This window comes from Ranitomeya imitator, chromosome 4, assembly GCF_032444005.1.
Source record: "Ranitomeya imitator isolate aRanImi1 chromosome 4, aRanImi1.pri, whole genome shotgun sequence".
Lineage (NCBI taxonomy): Eukaryota > Metazoa > Chordata > Amphibia > Anura > Dendrobatidae > Ranitomeya > Ranitomeya imitator.
In genome coordinates this window covers 609,500,460-609,513,645 of record NC_091285.1, presented here as the reverse complement: position 1 = coordinate 609,513,645, position 13,186 = coordinate 609,500,460, and the positions used below count along the sequence as shown (strand labels likewise).

The window sequence follows — 13,186 nt, the reverse complement described above, 5'->3', positions numbered from 1 at the left end:
TAATCTAACAGACATTAAAAGACTGCATTTATGGGGTTTATGACCCCCTTCACTTATTGCCATTGAGGTTGCACACATGGTATATCCATCCTTGCATTACAGGTATACTGTATATTTCCCTTATAATACTAATAAATAATACTTTTTATTCATTTTCCAGAAACACTCTGGTGCTTCCCCTTGTTCTTCAGTCTCAGATGATAACGTGTCTCTTAATGAAGACTATAGCTCTGGATTAGTGGACGATGCAGAATCCTGGAACGCTATCCCCAGAAAGAGAACTCAGACTATGCCAATCACAAATTGTTTTATAGTGAAAAATAAGGATGACAGCACAGCCAATACCCTCAAAGAGGAAATATTCAGTGGTGAATTTTGGGCATCTCCCAATGGGAGAAAAGTTAATCTATCTGCAGGTACAGGCCACAAGAGGACATTGTCAGAACTGTCTCAGCATCGCACATCCACCTATGATAATGTTCCAGACTCCCAATGTGATTGTGGTAGATCAGGATCAGGAACGCTAGATACATGTACTAAGAAGAGTCAACAAAGCCCAAGCCAACTTAAAAATGGGGCTTTTGAAAGTAAAGATGGCGACAGCTGTGAAAGCTTAGCCAGTTCTCTAGAAGAAATGCGAATTTCCAAAATGAAACTTGAGGACCGCATAAAAAGGTATTTGCAGGTGGAAGCTTTACTGTAATGCCTGTTATATGAAATATTATTGATGGCCCCACTCTTAGTTGCTGAAAGGGAGCCCATGAGCATTTTTTTCTATGTAATCCGACAACAGCACAAGGTAGGGACAGAGACCCTGATTCCAGCAGTGTATCACTTAGTTTACATGGTGCAGCAGTTATGATAGAGTCAAAGATTTCTCTGTTTGAGATCTAGGAGAGCTCAGTGGTTAAGCTGTGTAAAACGCCGTCCACACCACAGATTTCTATATATGTTGTTTAGTGACAGAAAGCTGCTAATATGTGCTGGGGGCAAGGTTGGACTTGGATGCACAAGGATAGTTGTCCTGTAGTGCTGATCTTCTGCTGATAGAGCACTGGTTGTATTGAACAGCAAATCATAGCCCAGTGAGTGACACATCACTGTAACCAGAGACTCTGCTTATGGTGCTCTCATAGCAAAAACCAGATGACTTATTCCCTTTAACTTACAATTATATAGATACATGTACTAGCACCTGAGGCTGCTTCATACGGCCCGCAGGCACTGTAGACATCTTGGCATCTCTGCCCGGTTCAGGGAGCCGCCGACAGCAGCCTATTAGTTCAGCTGAATGTGCATCCTTAGACACACATTCAATTACACCTGCTATGGCTGTGGATGGGTACGTGAAGGAGTGGCAGCGGCGACGCGGCAGGTCACAGGAGGCAAAAGCTGGTTGCCGCGGCTAACCCCTGGGCTCGTTGCTGACGGGAAATGAATATTCACAACTCTCCACACCCATGGGAGTGGAGAGCAGTGAATATTAATTTCTCTTTAATAACAGGCAAAGTAAGCACAGCCTCCAGGCTTCCTGCAGCGGCAGGGCGATCACATGTGCCTGCTGCTAAAGAGCATGAATATTCACTGCTCTCCACCCCGTACTATAGGAGTGGAGAGCAGTTCAATTAATTCCCTTAAGTAGTGGGCACATGTGATTGCCCGGCTGCAAGAAGCCGGTTATTGTGCTTGCTATTAAAGATCAATGAATATTCACTGCTCTCCACTCCTATGGTCCCAGTGTGGGGAGCAGTGAGTATTCCGGCTGCTTTTCTCGGCTTGTAGGCAGTTTCATGATGTCACTGCCATGCACTGCTTCCAAGCATAAATCAGCAGCTGCAATCAGGACAACATGAGGGATGAGGGGGCCATGCATACCAGGATAGAAATGGGGATGGGCGCCATGCATACCAGGATGGGGATGGGCGCCATGCATATCAAGATAGGGATGAGGGGGCCATGTATACCTGGTTTGGTTACATAAGTAAACCAGGATGGGGGATATTAGTATAGAATTGACCACACTTTTTGCTACACTTTTATTTTCTATTTTATTCCTCTAAAACCTAGGAATATAACTACAATATGAGGACCTGGATGGGGACATAATTAAATATGGGGAGCAGGATATAGGAATATAGCTACAATATGGGGACATAAAGTGGGGGAAATAAGTATTTGATCCCTTGCAGATTTTGTAAATTTGCCCACTGACAAAGACAAATGCAAATAAATGTATATAATTTATACAATGTGATTTTCTGGATTTTATTTTGATATCTCTCAATGTTAAAATTAACCTACCCTTAAAATTATAGACTGTTCATGTCTTTGTCAGTGGGCAAACTTACAAAATCAGCATGGGATCAAATACTTATTTCCCCCACTCTGACTACAGTATGAGTGCACATTTGTTATCACCACATTCAACCCTAGACCTCAAGCTCCAAAATTTTTTTTTTTTTTAAAAACATGGCAAAAATGTTTTTTTTTTTTAAAGTATCACTAACAATGTCACTTTGTCCTTCAAAGAATGTGTTCCCCAAATTCAATTTTTTGTATATGCGGCCCATATATCCAGCAGAATTTGAGATCCATGGACTAGACTTATAGTCCTCAGTCACAGAGTCTCTTTAATAGATGCCTTTTGTCCCTTCAGACAGTTTTTCCCCAACTAACTTACAGACACTGCACACTTTTTTAAAGGGACTCTGTCACCTGAATTTGGAGCGAACAATTTTCAGCCATAGGGGCGGGGTTGTCGGGTGTTTGATTTACCCTTTCCTTACCCGCTGGCTGCATGCTGGCTGCAATATTGGATTGAAGTTCATTCTCTGTCAAGATTGCCTTGTGCAGGCATGTACTACGGAGGACAGAGAATGAACTTCAATCCAATATTGCAGCCAGCATGCAGCCAGCGGGTAAGGAAAGGGTGAATCAAACACCCGAAAACCCCGCCTCCATGGCTGAAGATTGTTCCCTCCAAATTCAGGTGACAGAGTCCCTTTAAATCTAGTAATGAATCAGCCCAATGCCTAGACTGACTGAGCACTACAGCGAAAACCAGTCATGGAAGGGAATGAATGGTGCCACCAGCAATCCTACCTGATTCCATAAATATCCCAAAACAGGAAATACCAAAACCCACAACAAGCTATTAGTGAAGAGCGAACGTGCACAGATAACGTGTTATCCGAGTATGCTCAGGTGTTATCATAGTATATTGGGCGTGCTCAGATAATATGTTCAAGTCCCTACGGCTGCATGGTTTGCGGCGATAGACAGTTGCAACACATGTGGGGACTGCCTGTTTGTTAGGGGACTTGAACATATTATCCGAGCATGCCCAAGATACTTGGCTAACACTCGAGCAATCTGAGATAACACATTATCCGAGCACGTTCGCTCATCACAACAAGCTTCACTTTGCTTGAAATATCCAACTTTTCTGCTGTTGAAAATTCCACAATGTCTAGTGGCTACATCCAATTAAAAACTAGTTATGTTTTTTATGATCTAACAAAGAAATATATACTGCTCAATAAAATAAAGGAAACACTTAAACAACAGAATATAACTCCAGGTAAATCAAACTTCTGTGAAATCAAACTGTCCACTTAGGAATCAACACTATTTGACAATAAATTTCACATACTGTTGTGCAAATGGAATAAACAACAGATAGAAATTATTTGCAATTATCAAGACACACTCAGTAAAAGTGGTTCTGCAGGTGGGGACCACAGACCACATCTCAGTACCAATGCTTTCTGGCTGATGTTTAGGTCACTTTTGAATGTTGGTTGTGCTTTCACACTCGTGGTAGCATGAAACGGACTCTACAACCCACACAAATGGCTCAGGTAGTGCAGCTCATCCAGGATGGCACATCAATGTGAGCTATGGCAAGAAGGTTTGCTGTGTCTGTTAGCATAGTGTCCAGAGGCTGGAGGTGCTACCAGGAGACAGGCCAGTACCCCAGGAGATGTGGAGGGGGCCGTAGGAGGGCAACAACCCAGCAGCAGGAGCCTTTGTGCAAGGAGGAACAGGAGAAGCACTGCCAGAGCCTTGCAAAATGACCTCCAGCAGGCCACAAATGTGCATGTGTCTGCAAAAACGGTTAGAAACCGACTCCATGAGGATGGTCGGAGTGCCCGACATCCACAGATGGGGTTGTGCTCACAGCCCAACACAGTGCAGAATGCTTGGCATTTGCCACAGAACACCAGGATTTGCAAATTCACCACTGGCGCCCTGTGCTCTTCACAGATGAAAGCAGTTTCACTCTGAGCACATGTAACAGACGTGACAGAGTCTGGAGATACCGTGAAAAGCAGCCTGCAGCCTGCAACATCCTTCAGCATGACCGGTTTGGCAGTGGGTCAGTAATGGTGTTGGGTGGCATTTCTTTGGAGGGCCGCACAGCCCTCCATGTGCTCGCCAGAGGTAGCCTGACTGCCATTAGGTACCGAGATGAGATTCTCAGATGCCTTGTGAGACCATATGCTGGTGCGGTTGGCCCTGGGTTCCTCCTAATGCAGGACAATGCCAGACCTCATGTGGCTGGAGTGTGTCAGCAGTTCCTGCAAGATGAAGGCATTGAAGATATGGACTGCTCCACGCTTTCCCCAGACCTGAATCCAATTAAACACATCTGGGACATCATGTCTCGCACCATCCACCAACGTTACCTTACACCACAGTCTTCCAGGAGTTGGCAGATGCTTAAGTCAAATTCTGTGAGGAGATCCCTCAGGAGACCATCTGCCGCCTCATCAGGAGTATGCCCAGGCATTGTAGGGAGGTCAGATAGGCACTTGGAGGCCACACACACTACTGAGCATCATTTCCTTGTCTTGAGGTATTTCCACTAACGTTAGATCAGCCTGTAACTTCATTTTCCATTTTGATTTTGAGCATCATTCCAACTCCAGATATTTTTTTAGGTTTTATTGTTCTCAACACATTCCACTATGTCATAAATAAGGATTTACAACTGGAATATTTCATTCAGTGATATCTAGGAGTGGGATTTTAGTGTTCCCTTTATTTTTTGAGCAGTGTATTTATTTGTAGCACAACTTTAATCATCTGGGTTTTTTTTGGAATTCCTATCTTGTATATTTCTACTATATCCACAGGATTTGACATACAGCGTTTGTGAATCCTTCTCAATTTTCCATATTTATGCTTAAATTTATCCTAAAACTATATCTTATTTTCACCCAAGTCCTAAAAGTGGATTAAGAGAACCCAATCAGACAAATGAACAAAAAATATTAGGATGTCATTTTTTTAAATGATGGAAATCATCCAAAATTACGTATATATGAGTGTGAAAAGTATATTCATCTTTGCTTTCAGTATCTGATTACAGAAAAACAAAGTTATTAATGCTCAAGGGAAGCACATCAACCTGTCATAGAGCAACTTGTGTGCTTTCGGTCATTGTTTTGCTGAATGACCTATGTTTTATTGAGATTCTGCTCATGTACAGATGTCATGTCATTTTCCTTTAGAATTTGCTGGTAAAATTAAGAATGAACTGTGCCATTAATTATGGCAAGCAATCCAGGTGCAGATTTGGCAAAAGAGGCCCAAACCATGATGCCACCACTGTGTTTCACAGATGCTATGATGTTTTTCTTTCTCCAAATTTAACACTTCTCATTTAAAACAAAAGCTTTATTTTGGTGTCATCTTTCAAAAAACATTGTTCTATTAGCCTTTTGGCTTGTCCAGGTGATCTTTAGCAAACTGCAGACATGCAATAATGTTCATTTTGGAGATCGGTTGCTTTTTTCTTGCAATTCTGCCCTGCACACCATTGTTGTTAATTTTTCTCCTGATGATGCACCCATGGACATTAACATTAGCTATTGTGAGCGAGGCATTTAGCTGCTTAGAGGTTACCTTAGGGTGCCGTCTCACAGTGGCACTTTGGTCGCTACGATGGCACGATCCGTGACGCTCCAGCATCGTAGACTGCGGTCACACTTCGCAATGCACGACGCTGGAGCGATAATTTCATGACGTGTTTGCGATGTAGAAGCCGTTGGTTACTATGCGCACATCGTATACAATATCGTGCACACCTTTGTTACACAATGCGATCATGCCGCCACAGCGGGACACATGACGACGAAAGAAAGTTTCAAACGATCTGCTACGACGTACGATTCTCAGCGGGGTCCCTGATCACAGTAGCGTGTCCGACACAGCGAGATCGTAAGTATATCGCTGGAACGTCACGAATCGTGCCGTCGTAGCGATCAAAATGCCACTGTGTGACGGTACCCTTAGGCTACTTTGTGACATTGTTCAATATAATTTGCCTTGCTCTTTGTGTGATCTTTGTTGCTCAACCACTACTGGTGAGGGTAATAATGGTATTGAATTTCCTCCATTTGCACATTTAGAGAGAGTTTTGTAACCTTCTCCAGCCTCATTAGCTCCAGCAACTACTCTTCTTCTGAGGTCCTAAGAAATCTTTTTTGTTCGTGCCATGATACACTTCACAAACATTTGTTGTAAAGATCAGACTTTGATAGATTATTATTCTTTAAATAAAATAGGTCGCCCACTCATACCTGATTGTTGTCCCGTTGATTTGAAAACAGCAGAATTTGATTTCACTTTTAAATTATCTTCTAATCCTAAAGATTCACATATTGTGCCACTCATAGGCATGTTAGATTGAATCAATTTCCTCATTTAGAAAATGAAAATGTGAAACATTTTTGACTAATTTGTTTGTCTTGATTCTTTTTATCTATTTTTTGAAATTGTGTAAAAATCAGATGTAGTTTAGGTTACATCTTTGCAGAAATATGTGGAAAATTCTGAAGGGTTCACAAACTTTGAACCACCATAGCACATGTATAGTATGTAAGTAACCTAACAATAGGAGCTGCATCTATCTCAAGAACAAAGCCCACCTCACACACTGTCTTAAGTCGAGATGTGGTCGGTATTCCAATTTAAATTAAGGAGAATTCTAACAACCTCTTCTCTCCACTGACGAGTCCCATAGATTTAGGTCCCATTGGTGGGATCCCTATTTACTCTATATTTAAGGCATATCCTGTTGGGAATAGCCATATAATGACTGTTATTCCAATGCAGACCGACCAAGTTTTTAAGTAGTATTTCCAAAACCTGATATAATCATTTCTGTTTCTGATATTAGCCTAGAGAAAGAAAATTATGAAGTATGGAAGAAAGTGGTCAAATTAATTGAGGACTTGGAAAAAGAAAGAAACCAGCGAATGGCGCAAGAAATCACATTGCAAAATATGAAACAATCACGAGATGATGTGGAAAGGAGGAACAAACATCTGGAGAAGGAAATCCAAGGCTTTGTGAGAGCCATGAGTCAAGCAGGAAAGAAGCCAGAATAACTATAATGTGAGCGGGAAGATTTCACAATGACTCTAGGGGCTTCACCAAACCGGAGACCGATTTTTCAGATAAAGTAATGCGTAAACAGATGAAAGACTAGATCCAAGCCTGGGTTCTAGTTTGGATCCTTAGGCAAGAAACATTAAACTTAATCACATTCAGCCACCCGTGATTTTTCTTGAATGTAAAAGCATGTACCGTTTTTCATCAGCTTTTTGGATCCAAGCTTCATCAGTGTTTGGTCCGTGTGTCAGTTTTTACCATCAGTTTTTCATCAGTGATTTTCACATATGAATAAACACAAAAAACGGCAAAGCTTTTCCTATCCATGGATGCCGGACAGCACATGGATTACACACCAATGCCATCCGTATGCTGTCTGTGTTTTTCAGTGACCCATAGGTCACGTTTATCCATGATGCCGATCAAAAATGAATACCGGATGTCTCCATGATGTATTTGTGGGCACCCGTTCCACAAAAAGACAGGGACATGTGAATAGCCCCACAGATTTTAATGGATGCGTGTTCTATCTGTGATTCACGGACATCTGAATCCGATTTAAAGGCTAGAGATGGAAGACTACCTTTGTGTATAGTCCACTGTCTGCCATGACTGCCATATAAGCAAACCCTTATATATTTTTATATTATTTAGTGATAAGCCTTTATTAAAATTATTTAATACCAATGAAACTTAAATTCTTTATTTATTTGAATTTGCTATTTATTAACCATTCATGGAAAGGATTCTTGCTGAGCCAGCACCACACAGGTACCACCATGAAAAATATCTATATCTCCTTGCGAAAGGGGCAAATTTTTGTATTTGTGCATTCAATTTTTTTTCCAACCTTATTACAAGAATCAAAACTATTATATTTTTAATTCAATGCAGCCAAATATTTATTGTGGGATGAGTTGTCGTTTTGAAAGACATTATTCGTTTTTCAAATAATATGCTGAAAAATGGGAAAAAAAATCCAACAATGGTGAAATGATAAAAAAAATGCTATTCTGGCATGGTTTTTTGTTGATGTCATTTTTACCACGCTCCTTTTCCAGGCGACATGATTCTGTACAATTACGGTAGTACCGAACTTCATCATCATGTTTATTATATTTTAGTAGATAAAAACAAATTCTCCACTTTGAACAAAATTTTTTTTTAATTGTGTCACCATTTGCTGAGACTTGTAATGTTATTACTTTTCTGCTGATGGAGCCATATAAAGGGCTTGCTTTTTTAAAGGACAGTTCTTGTTTTTCTGGGTATTACTTTGGGATTTATACCATGTTTTGATCACTTTTTTACTCCATTTTTAGGAGAAAAACAGCAATTCTGGTCTTTCAATTTTTTTTGCACATTTTGGTGTATTTTTTTCATTTTTTTATTCTTACATTGGAAAACAGGAGAAAAAATTCCATGTGCGGTGAATTTGAAAAAAAACTGCTATTCCACAATTGTTTTTTGTTTTACTTTTTTTTAAATTATGTTCACTAAATGCTAAAACTGACCTGTCATTACAATTCTCCAGGTAATTTCGAGATCATAGACACCAAACATGTCTAGGTTCTTTTTTTTATCTAAGTGGTGAAAAAAAAATTCCTAAATTTGTTTAAAATTTTTTTCAACATTTTCCGATGTGCGTAGCGTCTCCATGTTTCCTGATCTCGGGTTGAGTGAGAGCTTATTTTTTGCATGCCAAGCTAACGTTTTTAATGATACCATCTTGGTGCAGATACGATCTTTTGATCGCCCGTTATTGCATTTTAATGCAATGCTGCGGCGACCAAAAAAACGTAATTCTGGCGTTTTGACTTTTTTCTTCATTTAGCGATCAGGTTAATTCTTTTTCTGCATTGATAGATTGGGCGGTTCTGAACGCTGTGATACCGAATATGTGTATGTTTGATTTTTTTTTAATTGTTTTATTTTGAATGGGGCGAAAGGGGGATGATTTGAGCTTTTGTATATATATATATATATATATATATATATATATATATATATATATATATATATAATATATATATATACCGTATATATTGTATAAATGGAAAACATAAAAGGGATTAATATCCACTAAATATTTGTTAGATTGCTCGAAGTGAAGTTAGGTGATCTGGGCCACTGACTGAATTGGAAACTGTTTTCCCCAAAGGTCATTTGGCCACCATCATACAGAGCTTGTTTGTTACAGTTTTGATTTTTAGGAGCAAAGCAGTAGCAATGAAGTGGCATGACAAGATTCTGCATAACTAATCATATGCTAAATAGTTACAAATCAAATTTATGTATGAGATATCAAAGATGATGGTCTATAAAATGATGATGGTTGCACATTTGAGGTAATAGTGGATGGTGAGATATGGAGAGAAATTCTCACTGTGATCTGCGGTGAACTCATTGAGCTGAACTGCAAACTCAGTGACTTTTTCCCACGGTGCTGAGGTCACTGCAGTACCGGGGCCCAGCTGGGTACGCAGCCTAAGTGACCGGCGGTAACATCGATGATGTCACCGCTGGTGACTGATGCTGCGCTCTCAGCAGCTCATTTACCAGTGGCTCTCAACCTGGACGGTCGCATCTTTGCTCTGTCCAGGTTAAAAACTATTTATCCCTCAGACATGGATTATGGCATGGTACAGAACGACGGACAGGTGAGGGATATTGTTTTTTTTTTATTTTTGTTTTATTACAGGAGATGATTGATTCAATGGAATTGGGTGTTAGGTGAGTATAACGGTGTTTGTTATTTTTAAATAAAAATGGAAACATATGTTTTGTTTTATTTCTAATAAAGGACTTTACTTTTGCTGTGTCTTTATTTACCAGATAACTAAAGGATTAGTAATGGATAGATGTCTTATAGACACTTCTCCATTACTAATCCGTGTGCTTGATGTCACCAGACAATACAAATATGAACTCTACTTGCCACCGCTACAGGGCAAGTGGGAAGAGCCAGGCAAAGCACCAGAATTGGCACATCTAATAGATGTGCCTTTTCTGGGGCGACTGTGGGTTGTTCTTTTTAGACTGGGGGAAGTCAATATACATGGCCCTTTATCAGCCTGATAATACCAGCTCCCAGCTGTCAGCTTTAGCTTGACTGGTTGTCAAGATCTATTCTTGATGACCTGCCTTTCTGAAGCTGACAGCTGAGGGTTGCAGCCCACAACTGTTGGTTTTGCCTGACTGGTTATCAAAAATACAAGGGAACCCACGCCATTCAAACATTTTTTTTTAGATAGCACAAGCACTGGCTGATGAATACTCCCATCAGCCGCTGCCTGCTCTCGCTGTTATTAGTAGAGATGAGCTAATTTGATCGGGTCAGGGCTTATTCGGCAAGCTACAGCTCTTACTGAATAAGCTGCAGAGGGAATTCGGCTTCCTGGATCGCGCGGGCTGATCAGCTATTTGGCTCTGCAGCTGCATGTGTCATGGCTGTCACAACACATGCATGGAAAACCCTGTTTGTTGGGCTCTCAATGCATGTGTTGCGACTGTCACACAGCCACAACACATGCAGCTGCAGAGTCAAACAGCTGATCAGCCGGCACGATCCAAGAAGCTGGGTTCACTCTGCATCTTATTCGGTAAGTGCTATAGTTTGCTGAATAAGCTCTGACCCGATCAAATTAGCTCATCTCTAATTCTTAGTGTCAGCAGGTTTAGGCTGACGGAAGTAGTAGTCCCATCAGCCGCCGCTTGCTCTCATTGTTATCACTTGAATATAACTTTCATCATTTTCCCCGATCGTGCTGATCATCGGTAGAGCAGGGGAGAATGATGAAAGCTATCTTCAGCAACAGGAGCCGGAGAACAGCGCTAACTGTACCGCTAATTCTCAGACGCCGGTACGTGTCACACGGATGACATCCCTTTGCAAGTGTGTTTGATGTTTTGCGGCCCATGCTACTGATAAAAACGGACATGTGAGCATATTTTGCCCATGGACACACTGTCCGTGGAAACACACTGACATGTGCGCAGACTCATTCACTTGAATGGATCTACATGTGTAAGTGTTTCCAGTATGTAATGCATATATGCATTGCTTCATGGCCCCTCAGGGGATTTATCAGGTGTTTTTTGTTTCCAGTATGTGTGAAAACTGTCACCACACGTACCTGACGCACTGAAGTCAGAAAAAGGCCTAAAATAAAAGTTTTTTTTTTTAAACAGATTGCAGCCAGAGGACAGGGTCTTTTTGAAACCAGAGAACCCGTTTAATGTGTTTGTTCAATTACTTTCCACACTTTGCACAAAACTTTATACTCAGAAAATAACGGTAAAGTGTGTACATACAAAACCATTACACTATCCGATAGCAACACTTTTTCTGCAGAATACATTGGTCAATGGTCCTGTGTTGTAACATCCTGCTTAACTTTGTGGCATCACATGTGCAAAAGGACTGAGCTAAAAAGAAAAGCGCCATGTATGAAATAGCACATGCAGAACAAATATATGAAGCCAAGAGCTAAAATAAGTGTTTCAATAGTATTCGGAATATAATAATAAATGCAAAGTTCTTTGCTCCATAGGCTTTACAACACATTACATCCAGAAGATGGCGCCACATGATCATGTACTTTGCTTAAAAAAACACAACTTGTTATTGAAGGTGTGAACGCTTGGCACATGTACAGAACATAAGAATATAGACTCTGGAGTTACAACATCAGTAATTATCTGTGTATTTCACAGATAGAGGACACTTTCCCTTTATAGTCTCTGGGGCTATTAACATGCCCGTGTGTTTTTGTCCACAAACAAAAGAACAAATAGACATATCTGATTCTCATCCGATTAATGCATCAAAATTATACATTCAAGTCTGCGAAAAACTCAAACAGCACATGGATGCCATCTGTTTGTCACGCTAGTGTTTTTTACGGTGCAGTAGGTAGGAGAAGCTTGGATTTTTTCCTTTTCCATACTAGAAATACAGATGCCACACTCAGGGCCGGTTTTAGGCAAAGTGGGGCCCTAATCAAAAGTTTAAATTGGGGCCCCAAATGCTAACATATTGCACATCACACAAAAGCATTTCGGTTGTATTTACATGCGCTGATCTCAGGCCGCTAAACGAGTGTGATCGACAATACTGAAGTCGTTCGACACTTGTTTCTTGGCCTCTTTACACCAACTGAGAAAGAATGATGGGAACAGAACAATCATTAATAGATCATTAACAGATCACCATACAGTATAATGTTATCAGCAGCACAACTACAGTTTACACTGGCGATGTGCTGCTGAGAACAAGGATTTCTGTTCTGGCATAAACAATCCAATCACTCGATGAATATGCAGCATTTTGCTTGTTTAGTATAGTACATCCTATAGTCCTCCATATATTATAATGTGCACCACAGTCCTCCATGTTGTAAAATGCACAACCCCATAGTCCTCCATATAATATAATGTGCCCCATAGTCCTCCATATAGTATAATACACTCTCCATAGTACTCCATATAATAAAATACACTACTCAGTCCTCCATATAGTATAGTATACTCCTCATAGTGCTCAGTATGGTATTATATACTCCCCATAGTCCTCTATATAGTAAAATATACTCCTCAGTCCTCCATATAGTAGAATATATTCCTCAGTCCTCTATATAGCATAATACACTCTGTTGTGAATTCTGTGGCTGAGTTCACTTCTGTGGTCACAAGTGGTATTGCAGTCTCTGGGCTTCCTCCCTCAGGTGTTTTGGTGAGCTCGTTGGCTGCCTTGCTATTTAGCTCCACCTGAGTCTGTCTTCCT

The 13,186-nt window shown here is 40.6% G+C and overlaps 1 protein-coding gene across 2 annotated transcripts in view; it reads left to right on the top strand.

Annotated features, from left to right (window-relative positions):
• The window catches only part of ARHGAP25 (Rho GTPase activating protein 25), a 156,603-nt gene extending 148,510 nt beyond the window's left edge, over positions 1-8,093 (top strand). For both annotated transcript variants that reach the window (XM_069766574.1, XM_069766575.1), the window contains 2 exons: positions 161-675; positions 7,187-8,093. In XM_069766574.1, coding sequence (XP_069622675.1) covers positions 161-675; positions 7,187-7,397 — 726 coding nt within the window. In that variant the 3' untranslated portion in view covers positions 7,398-8,093. The remainder of the gene's footprint in view (positions 1-160; positions 676-7,186) is intronic.
• The last annotated feature ends 5,093 nt before the right edge of the window (positions 8,094-13,186 follow it).